The sequence below is a fragment of the Sinocyclocheilus grahami genome, unplaced genomic scaffold, assembly GCF_001515645.1.
Source record: "Sinocyclocheilus grahami isolate Dianchi unplaced genomic scaffold, SAMN03320097.WGS_v1.1 scaffold118.1, whole genome shotgun sequence".
Taxonomy (NCBI): domain Eukaryota; kingdom Metazoa; phylum Chordata; class Actinopteri; order Cypriniformes; family Cyprinidae; genus Sinocyclocheilus; species Sinocyclocheilus grahami.
In genome coordinates, this window is record NW_015505297.1 from 1,275,900 (window position 1) to 1,289,713 (window position 13,814).

Here is a 13,814-nt window from a genome sequence, read left to right on the forward strand (position 1 = left end):
GAAGTCTTCAGGACGTCCCAGAGTGTTCAGCAAGTGCCAGGACCATCTCCTCCTGAGGAGTCATGTCACCAGCAGTGCAGAGCTTGGCTCAGGAATGGCAGCAGGTTGGTGTGAGAGCATCTGCACGCACAGTGAGGCCAAGACTTTTGGACAACGGCCTGGTGTTAAGAAGGGCAGCAAAGAAGCCACTTCTCTCCAAGAAAAACATCAAGGACAGACTGAAATTCTGCAGGAAGTACAAGGATTGGACAGCAGAAGACTGGTGCAAAAGTTATTTTCTCTGATGAAGCTACCTTCCGACTGATTGGGACATCTGGAAAATCTATTGTTTGGAGAAGAAAAGGTGAATGCTACCGTGAGTCCTGTGTTAAGCCAACAGTGAAGCATCCAGAGACCATCCCATGTGTGGGGTTGCTTTTCAACCAAGGGAGTGGGCTCTCTCATAATTCTGCCCAAAAACACTGCCATGAATAAAGAATGGTATCAAAACGTCCTGCAAGAGTGACTTCTTCCAACGATCCATGAGCAATTTGGTGATGATCCATGCCTTTTCCAGCATGATGGAGCACCATGTCACAAAGCAAGAGTGATAAAGAAGTGGCTCGAAGATCATTACATTGAAATTTTGGATCCGTGGCCAGGCAACTCCCTGGATCTCAATCCCATAGAGAACCTGTGGTCAGTCCTCAAAAGGCGAGGGGACAAGCAGAAGCCCACAAATCGCAACTCAAACTTGACGTCGCAGTCATTTCATTATCAAAATAAAATAGTCAACCAAAAAAAGGTTACACTGGTCAATTTAAATAGTCTGTGGTATAACTGGTCCACTTTGTATGCAAAGCACATTTTTGCTCATGTGAAGAGGATATTTCGGTCAATATATGAACGCGCGAAGTACAAAGCCTCTACATTATAAATAATGGTTTCATTCAAATACATTGCAAATATGGAAACATTAGGATTTGTGCCGAATGAGAGGTACGTGAGCCCAATTAATGCCTGGTACTTTCAGTTTCGCTTTGTTTTGGTTTCTTTAGGTTTATATATTTTTTATTTCATTCTTGTTCTTTTCTGAATACCGTTACATTTATATGATTTGTTTTGGAGTGAGCTATACTAAAGTATAGCTATATTTATAGAGTTTATAATGTTTAAACATTTATTATAATATTTCACTTTATTTGGTATTATTTCTGGTATTATTACACTCTCTCCAAATGTTCTGCTGCTCAGAAAACAATAAGCAGTAGCCTAAGCACCAATCAATGAGAGCGAACTTTGAACTTAAGAAAGCTGACTGGTCACGGTCAAAAATATGTTGAGGACCAATACATAACCTCCAAATACTACATAAACCTGCGCTCGCTCTCGTATGCACTCACGCACGGTTCTAATGCCGGCTCAAATTAAGGACTGAGTACTAGTCAGGTAAAATCACTATCATACTAAATAGATTGTAAGAGCAGACTGATTGCTATAAAAAGGAGGGAAGTTCCAATCATTGTGTTCTTTTAGCAATGGTTTCCTCCAAAGAAACATGTGCAGCCATAATCGCTTTGCATCAAAAAGGTCTCACATGCAAGGAAATTGCTACAAAGAAAATTGCACCTGAAAGAACCATTTACCGGATCATCAAGAACTTCAAGCAGAGAGGTTCGACTGCAGTGAAGAAGTCTTCAGGACGTCCCAGAGTGTTCAGCAAGTGCCAGGACCATCTCCTCCTGAGGAGTCATGTCACCAGCAGTGCAGAGCTTGGCTCAGGAATGGCAGCAGGTTGGTGTGAGAGCATCTGCACGCACAGTGAGGCCAAGACTTTTGGACAACGGCCTGGTGTTAAGAAGGGCAGCAAAGAAGCCACTTCTCTCCAAGAAAAACATCAAGGACAGACTGAAATTCTGCAGGAAGTACAAGGATTGGACAGCAGAAGACTGGTGCAAAAGTTATTTTCTCTGATGAAGCTACCTTCCGACTGATTGGGACATCTGGAAAATCTATTGTTTGGAGAAGAAAAGGTGAATGCTACCGTGAGTCCTGTGTTAAGCCAACAGTGAAGCATCCAGAGACCATCCCATGTGTGGGGTTGCTTTTCAACCAAGGGAGTGGGCTCTCTCATAATTCTGCCCAAAAACACTGCCATGAATAAAGAATGGTATCAAAACGTCCTGCAAGAGTGACTTCTTCCAACGATCCATGAGCAATTTGGTGATGATCCATGCCTTTTCCAGCATGATGGAGCACCATGTCACAAAGCAAGAGTGATAAAGAAGTGGCTCGAAGATCATTACATTGAAATTTTGGATCCGTGGCCAGGCAACTCCCTGGATCTCAATCCCATAGAGAACCTGTGGTCAGTCCTCAAAAGGCGAGGGGACAAGCAGAAGCCCACAAATTGTGATCAACTCCGAGAACTAATAAGGCAAGAATGGATCACCATCAGTCAGGATTTGGCCCAGAAGCTAATATCCAGCATGCCAGAGTGAATTGCAGAGGTTATGAAGAACAAGGGTCAACGCTGTAAATATTGACTGATTTTTTTTGCTAATAAAAGCCTTTAAAACTTATATGCTTATCATTGTTTTTCATTATACCATAGAAACGTAGAAAAATAATCTACAAATACTAAAGCAGCAAACTTTGCAAACCACAAAATTTATGTCACTGCCAAAACCTTTGGCCATGAATGTATAATTTGCAACAGAGCATTTTGTTCATGCACATTAGCTGTAAAACACTAGAATGACACATTAGAATCTAGAGATGGAAACTTCAAAAAATTGCTGGTGCCCGCCATCAGTGCAACAGGTTCTTAGTAATGTGTTTAGCACGTGATTGTATAGCACGTGCAAAACAGCAAATAACTCAAGAAGTAGTATCACAGTGAGCACAAGGGCTAGCTGTTCCCTCCTGCCCTTAAGCTGACATAATAGGAGCAGAGCCACCCAGGTCCAGACACAGCTGGGCTCTTACACAAGCACTCAGCTGACACAGACCCAGCTGCCCTACAAACAAGCTTGCAGCACCACCAATAGCAGTATCTATGTGTGGGAGGACTGAACTCTCACAGACACAAGTGCATATAAGGCATTCTTCCACTGCAGATTCAGACCTGTTAAAGTGGTACTGGGGATTCTCACGTGACTTAACATGGGATGGCATTTAGACAGTGTGGACAGTTATTTCAGAGCCAAAGTGAGAGTGGGAGGCGACTTGCTTGCTCAAAAAGGGTGGAAGAACTTGGGGCTGCATCCATTCATTGGATAGCAAACATGTAAAGTGGCATGTCCATTGACAAGTGTGAATACCAGTTGGTGCAGTGGTTCTCAACTGGTTTGGCCATGGGACCCACATTTAATCACACTGGTTATCACACTGTAGAGCCCTGGCTCTAGTGTGTTATTTCAGTCACATTTGAAACTGAAAACTACTGCGTGCGAATATGAAAAAACATTTAGGAGCACCAGTGCGTCTGGCCCGATCAGCATATTTGTTTGCGCTCAGGGGAGCTTTAAAGGTTTCTACTTACAAGGTGTTTTTGCAGCGTCGAGTAATGTATCACAGACATATCTCTTGATTCCTTGAAAGCAATGCTAATCAGAATCCACTAACTGCTCAAAACACCAGAGTTTCGTTCAGTGCCGAGTCATGAAAGCTCACGAACCCTCATTATAAAAAAGTGTAGACACAATGTAAATAAGAGATTCATTGGGCAGTGTAGAGAGCTTTGTTGATTATAATAGAACTTTGTGAGATCGTTTGCATTGTCACGCTATTGCCTGATTTTGCTCTATTTCGTCAACGAAAATATTTTCAAAGTCACAGCTGAGCCTGATCTCCAAGCAAGCACAGCCGTGTTTTGTTTATGAATGAACGTGCATTTTTAAACTAATCTAGTGAGTCAATGACTCAATTAACCATTCATAAAGACCAGTGGTCTTCACTAAAAAAATCAATCGGAGTGCCACTTTTACCGCGAAGTATCAAAAGTTACATCCAGTCATAAATAGCATGTCTTTTTATCAATCTGTCATATGCAATGCAATACAAAAGGGGCTATCATTCTTTATCATTTACCAGTCAAATTTGTAACCGAGACAAGATTTTTTAAAAATAAAGCAGGATTATCTTAATGCTGGAAAGCATTCATTTTTTTATACTAGCCCATCATGTATCTAACCATCCAAGTGCACATTCGGTGTTAAGATAAAAACTGGCAACTCCACAGTGAGTCAGTGTCATGGACATAGGACAGAGCAAGTGTAAATATCTTTTCTAGTCTATATTTCCATCTTGTAATGCCGATGTTTTAGGTATTTAAAAAAAATATATATAAATTTGTAATAGAGCAGACACTGTCTGACCGTGTCTACACTGGACGCGACAGTTGTCATGCCACACCCTGTTGCAATAAAAGTCTGTCTACACTTGACGCGACAAACCGACAGTTGCAAATCATTTGAATGTAGTGTCAGTACAGTTCGTCATAAACAGAACGAGGCATTAGTTTACTGATGGGGATCGTGTCGCGCCACATCCAGTGTAGACAACATCACTGGGTTATATTGTCTTTTGTCGGATCACGCCACTCGCTGGTGTAGACATGGTGTGAGTTTTTAATGGGTTATGTTATAGCCCTGCTTGTTTTTAATGTTTTTATGAAATATTTGTATTGACTGTATGATCATATCATCGTATTATTTACTGCCATGCGAGCCACAAAGTAAAGCTTGGCGAGCCGCGCAATGAGACAGTCAGTTGCTTCGTTTGTGATTGAATCAGCCTTTCGAACAAATCACCTGAATGAATGATTCAGTGATAAAACCAGTGACTTGCTGCCACCTACTGGCAGTTTTTATTTCATTTTTAAAATATCATTATTTAATATTTCTATTAAATAGAAATTATATTTATTTTATTAAAGTAAATTAAAATTTCTATATTCAAAATGTTATATTTAAAACATTCATCTCAACATGAATTTATCTGCACTCATGCAACCTCTGAGCCTCAATAAACATCTTTAAATATACCTGCATGCCATTTTGCGGTGTTCTTTGCCACCTTTGTAGTTTATTTGTAGTAAATTTTGTTAATACTGATTTCATTTGATTGGTAACTTATTATTCCTAGTCTATTGTTTTAATTAGAAATTTTGAAAAAGCTTATAAACTTTTAGAATTTCACAAAAGATGACACTTAATAAAGTTAGAAAAAATGCCATTACAAAAGGTAAAAAAAAAAAAAAACTAAAGTAAATTACTTTGTCAAATATCACCTCATAATATTGATCAGAAGGTGCTCCTGATTTTTTTTTTAATGTGCTCCTAATTTTTTTTCAAGTGTAGAGCCCTGATAGGTGTATGTATATGTACTGTATATATGTATATATATATATATATATATATATATAAAAAATTTGTTTTAAAAAAATCAAAATTGTTTCACAAAAATTGTGAAATGCACACAAGTATTGTCCCCCTTTACTTAACGCATAAATTGTAAGAATATGACTAATACTGATGAATAAACAGCCTATAAGGTAAGGCTATTAAATAGCAGTCCCAAACTAGTTTGTTAATACAATTAAGTTGGTATGAGCCACCACAGTCATTTAAACATACAGGCCTACAAAATTTGCGCTTGCAATTGAAGAGTGTGAGCTATGAGCACAGTATAACTTCTGACAGGACAGGATAGTTTGTTTTTCTGAGGTGAGAGACTTTTTATTTCATAAGTTATGAAAATAATTATAGAATAATGAATCTGACATTAAGCCCGACATCTCATCTGACTGCAGATACTGAATCGGGACAGCGCATTTTTCTCAGACAATCTTTACTTAAATGGCATCTGACAGAAGTGTCAACAGCTTTCACGCACATCTTTCAAAATAAAGGTCTCGCATCAGAAAAACTTTTAGAAAAAAATTGTTTTTGATGTTGTTTCTTTGACTGTACACCAGTTGAGAAACACTGATTTGTTGTGTCCTTGGAAAGCTTGCATAGACCAGCACATCTTCTTCTGTGCCAACCTTCCATTGTGACAAACAGCAGAAGAGGCCAATCTGTAAGGTCAGAATCATTTTGTTGAGCTGGTGTCTTGGACAAAAGTGGGACAACACAAAAGGCAAGTCAACAGTGGCTTTGACTGTCCATGGATAGGGGCACACTCACATTTCCTGGTACAACCCTGCCTTGGATTTCCTGTTCTTGCTAATTTTTTTGTGCTAGCAAAGCTCAAATACAGTATATTCTCTTTAGAGGTACATAAATTCAGCAGTTGGACATAATTTGACCAGACATAAACAACAAGGTAGTCAGCACAGAATACAGGAAGTTAATGGATTGAGTTAGGTAGCTTCCCCCCTTTGTTCCTGCATTGATAAACATCAATGGTTAGGCCCCAAACATGTAATTTGACATATATTGATGGATGACAAAACACCACATAAAAGAGACCACAGAACTGTACTGATTAGCTCAAAATCTCTAAAGAACTTCCCAGTTTGCAGAGGAACACTGCTGAGCCATTGCTGGACGGGAGTATGATTACCCTGGAGGCACGCCAGCTCCTATCTGGCGCTCAAATGCTGATTTTTACCCATTACACAACCTGGCAACAACATTCAGCTGCCGCCCAGCCCTTGCTCTCAACGCACCTACAACTCAGAGTTTCCTTGAGACCACGAGCCAACACACGTGAGCTAATGATAATTTGAGGGCACAAAAGCACAACAGCATTAAGTAAAAAGAAAACAAATACCCACAAGTGAAAAGCAAAACATCAGAACGAGTAATGTCAAAGGATGAAGTGAGCTCATACTGGAATCAGCACACTGCTTCAGTTAACAGGAGATTTGTTTGCTCCCCTCTTCTTGTAAACGCTCAAGACTTCCTCTACAAGGGGCCTGCCAGAGGACCTGTCCAACTGATGGGGAAAAGGGGGGGTGGGGGGTGGGAGTGAACAAGGATGAGGTCACGATTATGAAGTCTACTTTGCTCCAATTATGTCGTAACACTCTGTTCTTCCTGAAGAAAAGGCTGAGAATCTTGGTCTGCACACACGTGTTGCCACAGTCTATAGCTCATGTAGCTTAGTGAGACAAGACAACAGAGTGGCAATTAAAGGCGAGATGGGAAAAGGATCTCTCTTTTTGTGAAGCTAAACAGATGCGAAACAGCTTGTTTTTCTCCACCCCACTGTATATTAAAAACAAAACTTTACTTTTACTGACAGACATATTAGGAAGGGAAATTGTCTACATGAGCACCAAGGCTCTAAGTGTGCTAACAGTTCTGCCACAGATCAACACAAAATCAATGCCAAATCTACATGGTAAATGTCTCTAATGTTTTTGTTATAAAAACACATTTTGCTGAATGTCAATGTTGGCTGTCGTGTCAAACAGATTAATAAAAAACACCGTGGATGGAGGGCGACATCCATGGTGATGACAATGAACAGATGAAAGAGTTTGTGTTGTTTTTCAGGAAATGAACAGCAGAAACTAAACTGGATTCATTCTATCTAAACAAATGCAAAAGAATTACCATCAAATTATCCTCAAAATGTGTGATGTCATGTATAGGCTTGAGTGAAGTAAGTACTAATTACCTCCAGACTGATGGCAGATTGGAGGCTCCTAACCGTGGTTCCCGGTAAGGGGTGGGGTTGCAGTAACTGATAGTTTCACATTTCTGAGGCATTAGGCTCCTCCCTCCAGCACGAGCAATGTCTCCCAACAGAAGGGCTCAGGACTTCAGCCTCACTGCAAAACAACATTGATGGACAAAATTGAGAAAAGTTTGTCTTTCCAACTTGCATACACATGTACAGTCTATATAAGGAGAGTTTTGAAACATCAGACCGTTACAGTATAAACTTACTACCAACTATAATATTTTATAGAATAGTTAATTTATTGCAGATATTTTTTATTAGTTTGTACAGTTGGGCAGTTCTATCAGTTCAGCAGTAAAAGGGTCCATTAGAACAGTTGAATCTATCTACCAGGAAACATCTAAAGACCCTTTTGTGAGCACTTGACTCACTGTAACTTTTTAAACACTTACTGTTAACCCCTCTCAGTTCTCTTTCTGTGGTCTCACAGTGTCTCATGTACATCTTTGTACTAGCTCATATCTGGTACTTTACTAATCAGTTCTGGAACCTTTTACTGCAGCACTTCTCATGTTACAGTATCCCTAGGTTTGCAATGTTTTTGTCATAATTTGCAAGTCACCTTTTTAACATCTGCTAAAAACATTCATAATTTTATACCGATTATGCTTAATAACCGTGTAGGTCATATAAATGGCTTAGGAAAAACCCAATCTGCACATATTGATTTTTGCCCATTATCCCAGCTGATTCATTGTCCATTTTAATGCCAATATAGGAGAAAACATTGATATTTTGAAATCTGGCACAAACATGTTTTCTTGCACCTGGTTTTCATGAGCTGATTTTTGAAAGTTAGCAACACATGTAAATGCACTCAATGACCACTTCACGCTTTTAAGGTTGCACTATGGCTAGTGACAAACAAAAACACATTATTGACAAGTTTGCAATCTACACATTCTCTAGTACCCGGAGTATTTTGTTGTGGTAATTTTAACCACTTGCAAGGGCTACAAATGCTGTGCTTCAATAGAACATGAAACTGTACATTCCAATGAGATGGCGTGGTTATGGCTGTGATGCATTATGGGGTCTTATGGCAATTATGGAGTATTTCATGTCAAAAATAATTAAGTCATGGTCACAGAGGGCCAGAAAGTTTTGTCTTCTGCTGCATACTAAAGTTCAAGTTTGGTAAACTCTGACTTGCGAATCTGCACAAGGCATTTGAACAAAGCATCACAGATTGAACTCTTGGGTAACACTCAAATCTGCATGGTTTGCAAAGTGTGAAGGGTCTGATGTAGTTGTGCATGCACAAAGCATAGTATGACCACAGTTGGCTTAAATAGCCAATGTAGTATGCAGTAAGCGACACTTATATCACAAAGACAGACACAGAAGCCTAGGTAAGAGACAAAACATTGACTTGAGAAAGCTTTAATAACCTGAATTGGTAACAAACTGGGTAACCGGCACAGCACCATTTTGTTAATTTGTTCAGATTTAATCCACAATTTTACATACTACTTAACTACTTGCTTACAAAAAAAAAATAAAAAAAATCAAGACTGCATAAAAAAACAAGCTGCAGTATGACTGTAATAGTATATGTCAAATGATTTTAAAAATGTACATTCTGACAGTCAAACTACAGTAAACTGGAAACAGAAATAAAACAGCATAGATAAGTGCATGTGAAGCTGAACAGAACACATGGCTCTGGATTTCTTATGCCCAATCCCTCTCCAGGGGCTAGAAAAGCAGCCAAGCAGTTTGTTTTCAAAGAGATACTTCACCCATGAAGAGCAGATAAGGCTGAAAAAAAGATGTTTTTGGAACATTATCCCCGTGTCCCATCCATAAGCCCACAACGAAACACTGGCTAATAAAACGGACACTGGCTGAGCTCACCAGTGAGGACAAGATTACATGGTCTCAACAGAGAGACCAAAACAAAACGGAGATAACTTTATTTCCTCTTTCTATCCGTGCGTTCCGAGTACTAGCATGTTCATGCAGCTCCTGCGGCAAATTTAAAACCTGCAGTGTCAAAAAATGATCTTTAAAACAATGACAATGTTTCTCAAACGAGTGACCGTGACCATTTTAAACATAAGTGTCTTTTGTTTACTCACATGTATCCAAGCTACTCGACAAGTCAATGCATTGTAAATTCCTCCGCTCCGACATTTGCACAGTATTCCATTACAGAGGATAGTATGTACACAGTCTTCAGCACAGCACGTGGTTTTATTGGGCTGACTGACACCCTCCAGAATTTCATCTAAGCAGCTGTGATTGGCTGGGACAGGAGGGCTCCACTTACAAGCACGTGTGCGCCTGTCGGAGGAAATAAACGCAGGTCCCATAAGGAGCCAATGGGCTATTCAAAATCCCTGCATGCCTATAAATGGCAAAGATAATCAATACTTTTGGACCTTCTCTGAAGAACGCACACGGAGTGCAGAATCTGCGTGCACACACACCTCACAAACTTTACATGCAGTGATGTAAGCAAAACAAGACGCGAGACAAACACCGCCACACCGAAATATGCACACATAACTGCACAATGTACGTACGACATCCTTTAAAGACCCGAGAACTTCTCATATCGCACTTCCTTTACCTGAACTTGCTCGCGCTTTTCCAAAAACAATGGCACTCATTCAAAAGGAGAGGTGGGGCGGCTGCTAAGCTTACACAATGCCATTTCCAGACCGTCTAAAACAGACCAGCTGCTACGATCGCTTTCATAGATTTTTCCAGAACTCAGGCCCTGTAAAAACGTAAGAACATAAATCAAAGAACCACGCACCTCACAGTACAAACCCAATCATTTTCAGCTGCTCTCGCAAACAGAGGAGGCTTTGAGTTGGTCGAACGTGTCTTGGAACATTTGGTCCAAACCAAAAGTGATAAAGATACATGTCATGTCTGCAGGGCCATGTTCAGAATTCAACTCTAAATACCGCACACTGCAAAGTATGCAATGTATACTACTATATATTCGTCAAAAATGGTATGCAAAAAAGTACGTATTGTGCAATAAGCATTTCAAACCACAGCAAGTTACACTGTCACATGACCTTACTACACTGCATGCTTAAATTAGAGATAATCGTTTTTAATTTAAAAATGACTAAAATATTTGCAATCAAACCAAAGTTCTCTTCCCACCGGTGATTCAGTACAACTTCCCCTTCTCAGAAACACTGAAGTAACTCTGTGGTTTTCTATTTCAAATCCAGCAAAGGGAGTCAATGCATTTTTCAATGCACTTGGCATATGGACAGAATCCACTTTTATATTTGATTTGGTTCGCATTCAGTTCAAAGCACTTGGGAGTTTTCTTCCCCATAACTGAGCTGTAGATGGGTTGTGGTGGAGCTATTGTGCAATGATTTGCCTTCATCTCAAGTTGCCTTCCTGCACGTTCTTGAATCACAAACAAGCTTGTGATTATCTTTGCCCTCTCGGTCCACTGTTGTTTTTATTGCTGACCCAAATACATGGTTGATATACATGCTAATGTTTAATATTTAGACATTATTTAAACAGCTCGCTTAGAAGTCAATAATAAGACTTGTACGTCCAAATTGATTACAAATGTGAAAGTATAAAAATATTTAAAACCAAATCTCCAAAGCATCAACTTTAACATAAGATTATCATGACAAATTAGTGTTTGCTCCCAAACAGACTTGTGTAACTATTCAATGTTTGCATGATATGATATCAGAACACTTTATCTTATAGTCCAAGAACCAACCAGTGTTAACCACTCAGCAGATTGAACTCCTTTGAAGAAGGTCAACAGTAGTTCAACAAGCTAATAACAAAGACAAATCAATCTGCCTCAAAGTCCCTAATGAAGACATCTCAACAACAACCTGTAGAGTCTCTGATTTCCCAACAGCCATGGCTCTGAATTCCATATCTCAATATAAGTTCACACATGCTCTGTAATTGCTTCTGTGGCACTTTGAGGGACCGACCACGATAAGGGTGTGTGCATGTGCAATCATCCTGTTGCCAAATACTACGCTGCTACTCTGACACCATACTAGGAATAGTTAGGTCAGGTCAACAAGCATATCAACAGCCCAACCCAATACAACCAGCCGAGATAAGCAGCATAAAAATACAGCACCAATATACATTCGTTGCATGACCTCAGACAAAACCAGGCCTTTGAATGCTCTTCGCCTACTGAAACCTGATACGTTGAACACTCCTTTAGCAGTCAGCTTTCCAAGACAAATTTGTTGCCATTGTAACTGCTATCCATCTTCTCTCTCTCGCTCTACTATTAAATCACCCAGTGTCATAAACCTTTGTAATGAGCAGACATGTGAACACAGCCGTATGATCTCATTAAGAAGGTGTGCCAGCTACGCTAATGTTCTTAGTAGGAATCGACAGACTGTCTGCAATGAGTCCTTCCCTGCGGAATGCGAGTTTAGCATGAACAAAAAGTACTCTAAAGTGAGCTTGTGTATGATGGATAAGTAAAAAAAAGCTGAATTTTCAGAATCATTAATCCAGTGTTTAGGGTTACATGACCTTCAGAAATCATTCTAATATGGTGCTCAAAAACATTTCTTATTGTTGAAATTGGTTTGAAAATGTTTTTACTGTTACTTCTGATGGTTTAATGTGTTCTTGCTTAAAGGGGTCATATGATGCGATTTAAATTTTTCCTTTCTCTTTGGAGTGTTACAAGCTCTTGGTGCATAAAGAAGATCTGTAAAGTTGCAAAGACTAAAGTCTCAAATCCAAAGAGATATTCTTTATAAAAGTTAAGAGTCAACCACGCCTACCTAAAACGTCTCGTTCTAAAACGCCCCCACATGTCTACATCACGATGTGGGAAGATTTGCATAACGCCGCCCAAATGTTCACGCAAAGAAAGAAGGTGTAACTTTTATTCTCGCTGTAGTTTTTGTTGTTGCCACCGCCGCCATGTTGTGAAGGTGCTGTGTTTCTCGTTGTGAAAGCGAAACTACTTTGTTTGGTCTTCCAAAAGAGGACGATATCCACTTCATCATGCCTAGAGCTGATCTGTGCTGGTCGCTGAGGAAATACATTAACTTTGCGTTGTGGATCGCCGGATCGGGGCGTGGACGAAGCGGAGTCCAGCCAGGGATCATCACGTGGTTGCTGCAAGCCCGCCAGCCGCCGCTCACTTTAGGCTGCCGGCCGTTCCTCACTCTAGGCCTCCGGCCTTCGTTGTGAAAGCGAAACTACTTTGTTTGGCATTCCAAAAGAGGACACGACTGTGTCAGGTAAACTGGTTATATATTTATGTTTCAGTATAATTATGCACGCTATACCAGGGGCGGTTCTAAACTCTTTTTAGGTGGATTTCAGCCCCCTTATCTGTCACCTTAGCCCCCCAAAACTATCTTAACGATCAGGCCAGTGCTGCTTCCTCGAGAAAGTTTTTCATTCTCACGTGTTTTAAGTCTTGTCAGTTTAAATATTAAAGTAATTTTAAGCCATTTAAGCCTAAGACATCTCAATGACACAAATGCAGACATGGTTTTATGTTTACGCGTGCAATGCAACGCAACGCGTAAAAAGACAGTAAAAGTCATTATAATCCGTAATTATGTCCCCATCATCTTTTAAAGCTATTAAAGCAGCTATTAAATTTTCACTCAAAACGAAACTACTCTGCGTGCTGTGCGTATGTGAGACTGTTACTTAAAACAGTGCTTTATGCTGGACAGTATTTATTTATCGTGAGTTGTTCAAATCACGGTAATCTAATACGGTTTTAATGATAATTAAAATATGAAACGGTGATACTAACAGTCGGGAATTTTATCATGATTTATCGTCAAACCGGTAATCGTTACATCCCTACTGGTAACTGTCCACCTTTCAATTAAAATAATAATAATAATAATAATTTTAAGCCATTTAAGCCTAAGACATCTCAATGTCAAACGCACTGTGATAGAGCGTTTCTATGTGCACCGCTCACAGACCTGAAGTGCACAAACAGACAGCCTTCTCAGACAGCAGGTGAATACCAATGGCTGTCTTGACAAGTATTCTTGTAAGCACAGTCGGTTGTTTTAAGTGAATGTAAACAGTGAAGAAAATATTAAATGTACATTGTATAACGGATCCGTGCATTTCTTATGTAAATAATGTTAATCAAAAAGAGCAAAAGAAAAATT

The 13,814-nt window shown here is 39.6% G+C and overlaps 1 protein-coding gene across 7 annotated transcripts in view; it reads right to left on the reverse strand.

Moving 5' to 3' along the window:
- Window positions 1–13,814, reverse strand: part of LOC107589614 (F-box only protein 34-like) — a 27,797-nt gene that overhangs the window by 9,079 nt on the left and 4,904 nt on the right. For 5 of the 7 annotated variants that reach the window (XM_016278112.1, XM_016278109.1, XM_016278114.1 and 2 more), the window contains exons 2-3: window positions 7,612–7,765; window positions 5,957–6,061 (exon numbers count right to left, since the gene is read on the reverse strand). In XM_016278112.1, the coding sequence (XP_016133598.1) occupies window positions 5,957–6,061; window positions 7,612–7,703 (197 nt within the window). In that variant the 5' untranslated portion in view covers window positions 7,704–7,765. Of the gene's footprint in view, window positions 1–5,956; window positions 6,062–7,611; window positions 7,766–9,758; window positions 9,845–13,814 lie in introns of those variants that run through there. The other 2 variants (XM_016278111.1, XM_016278115.1) reach the window with 2 other exon arrangements.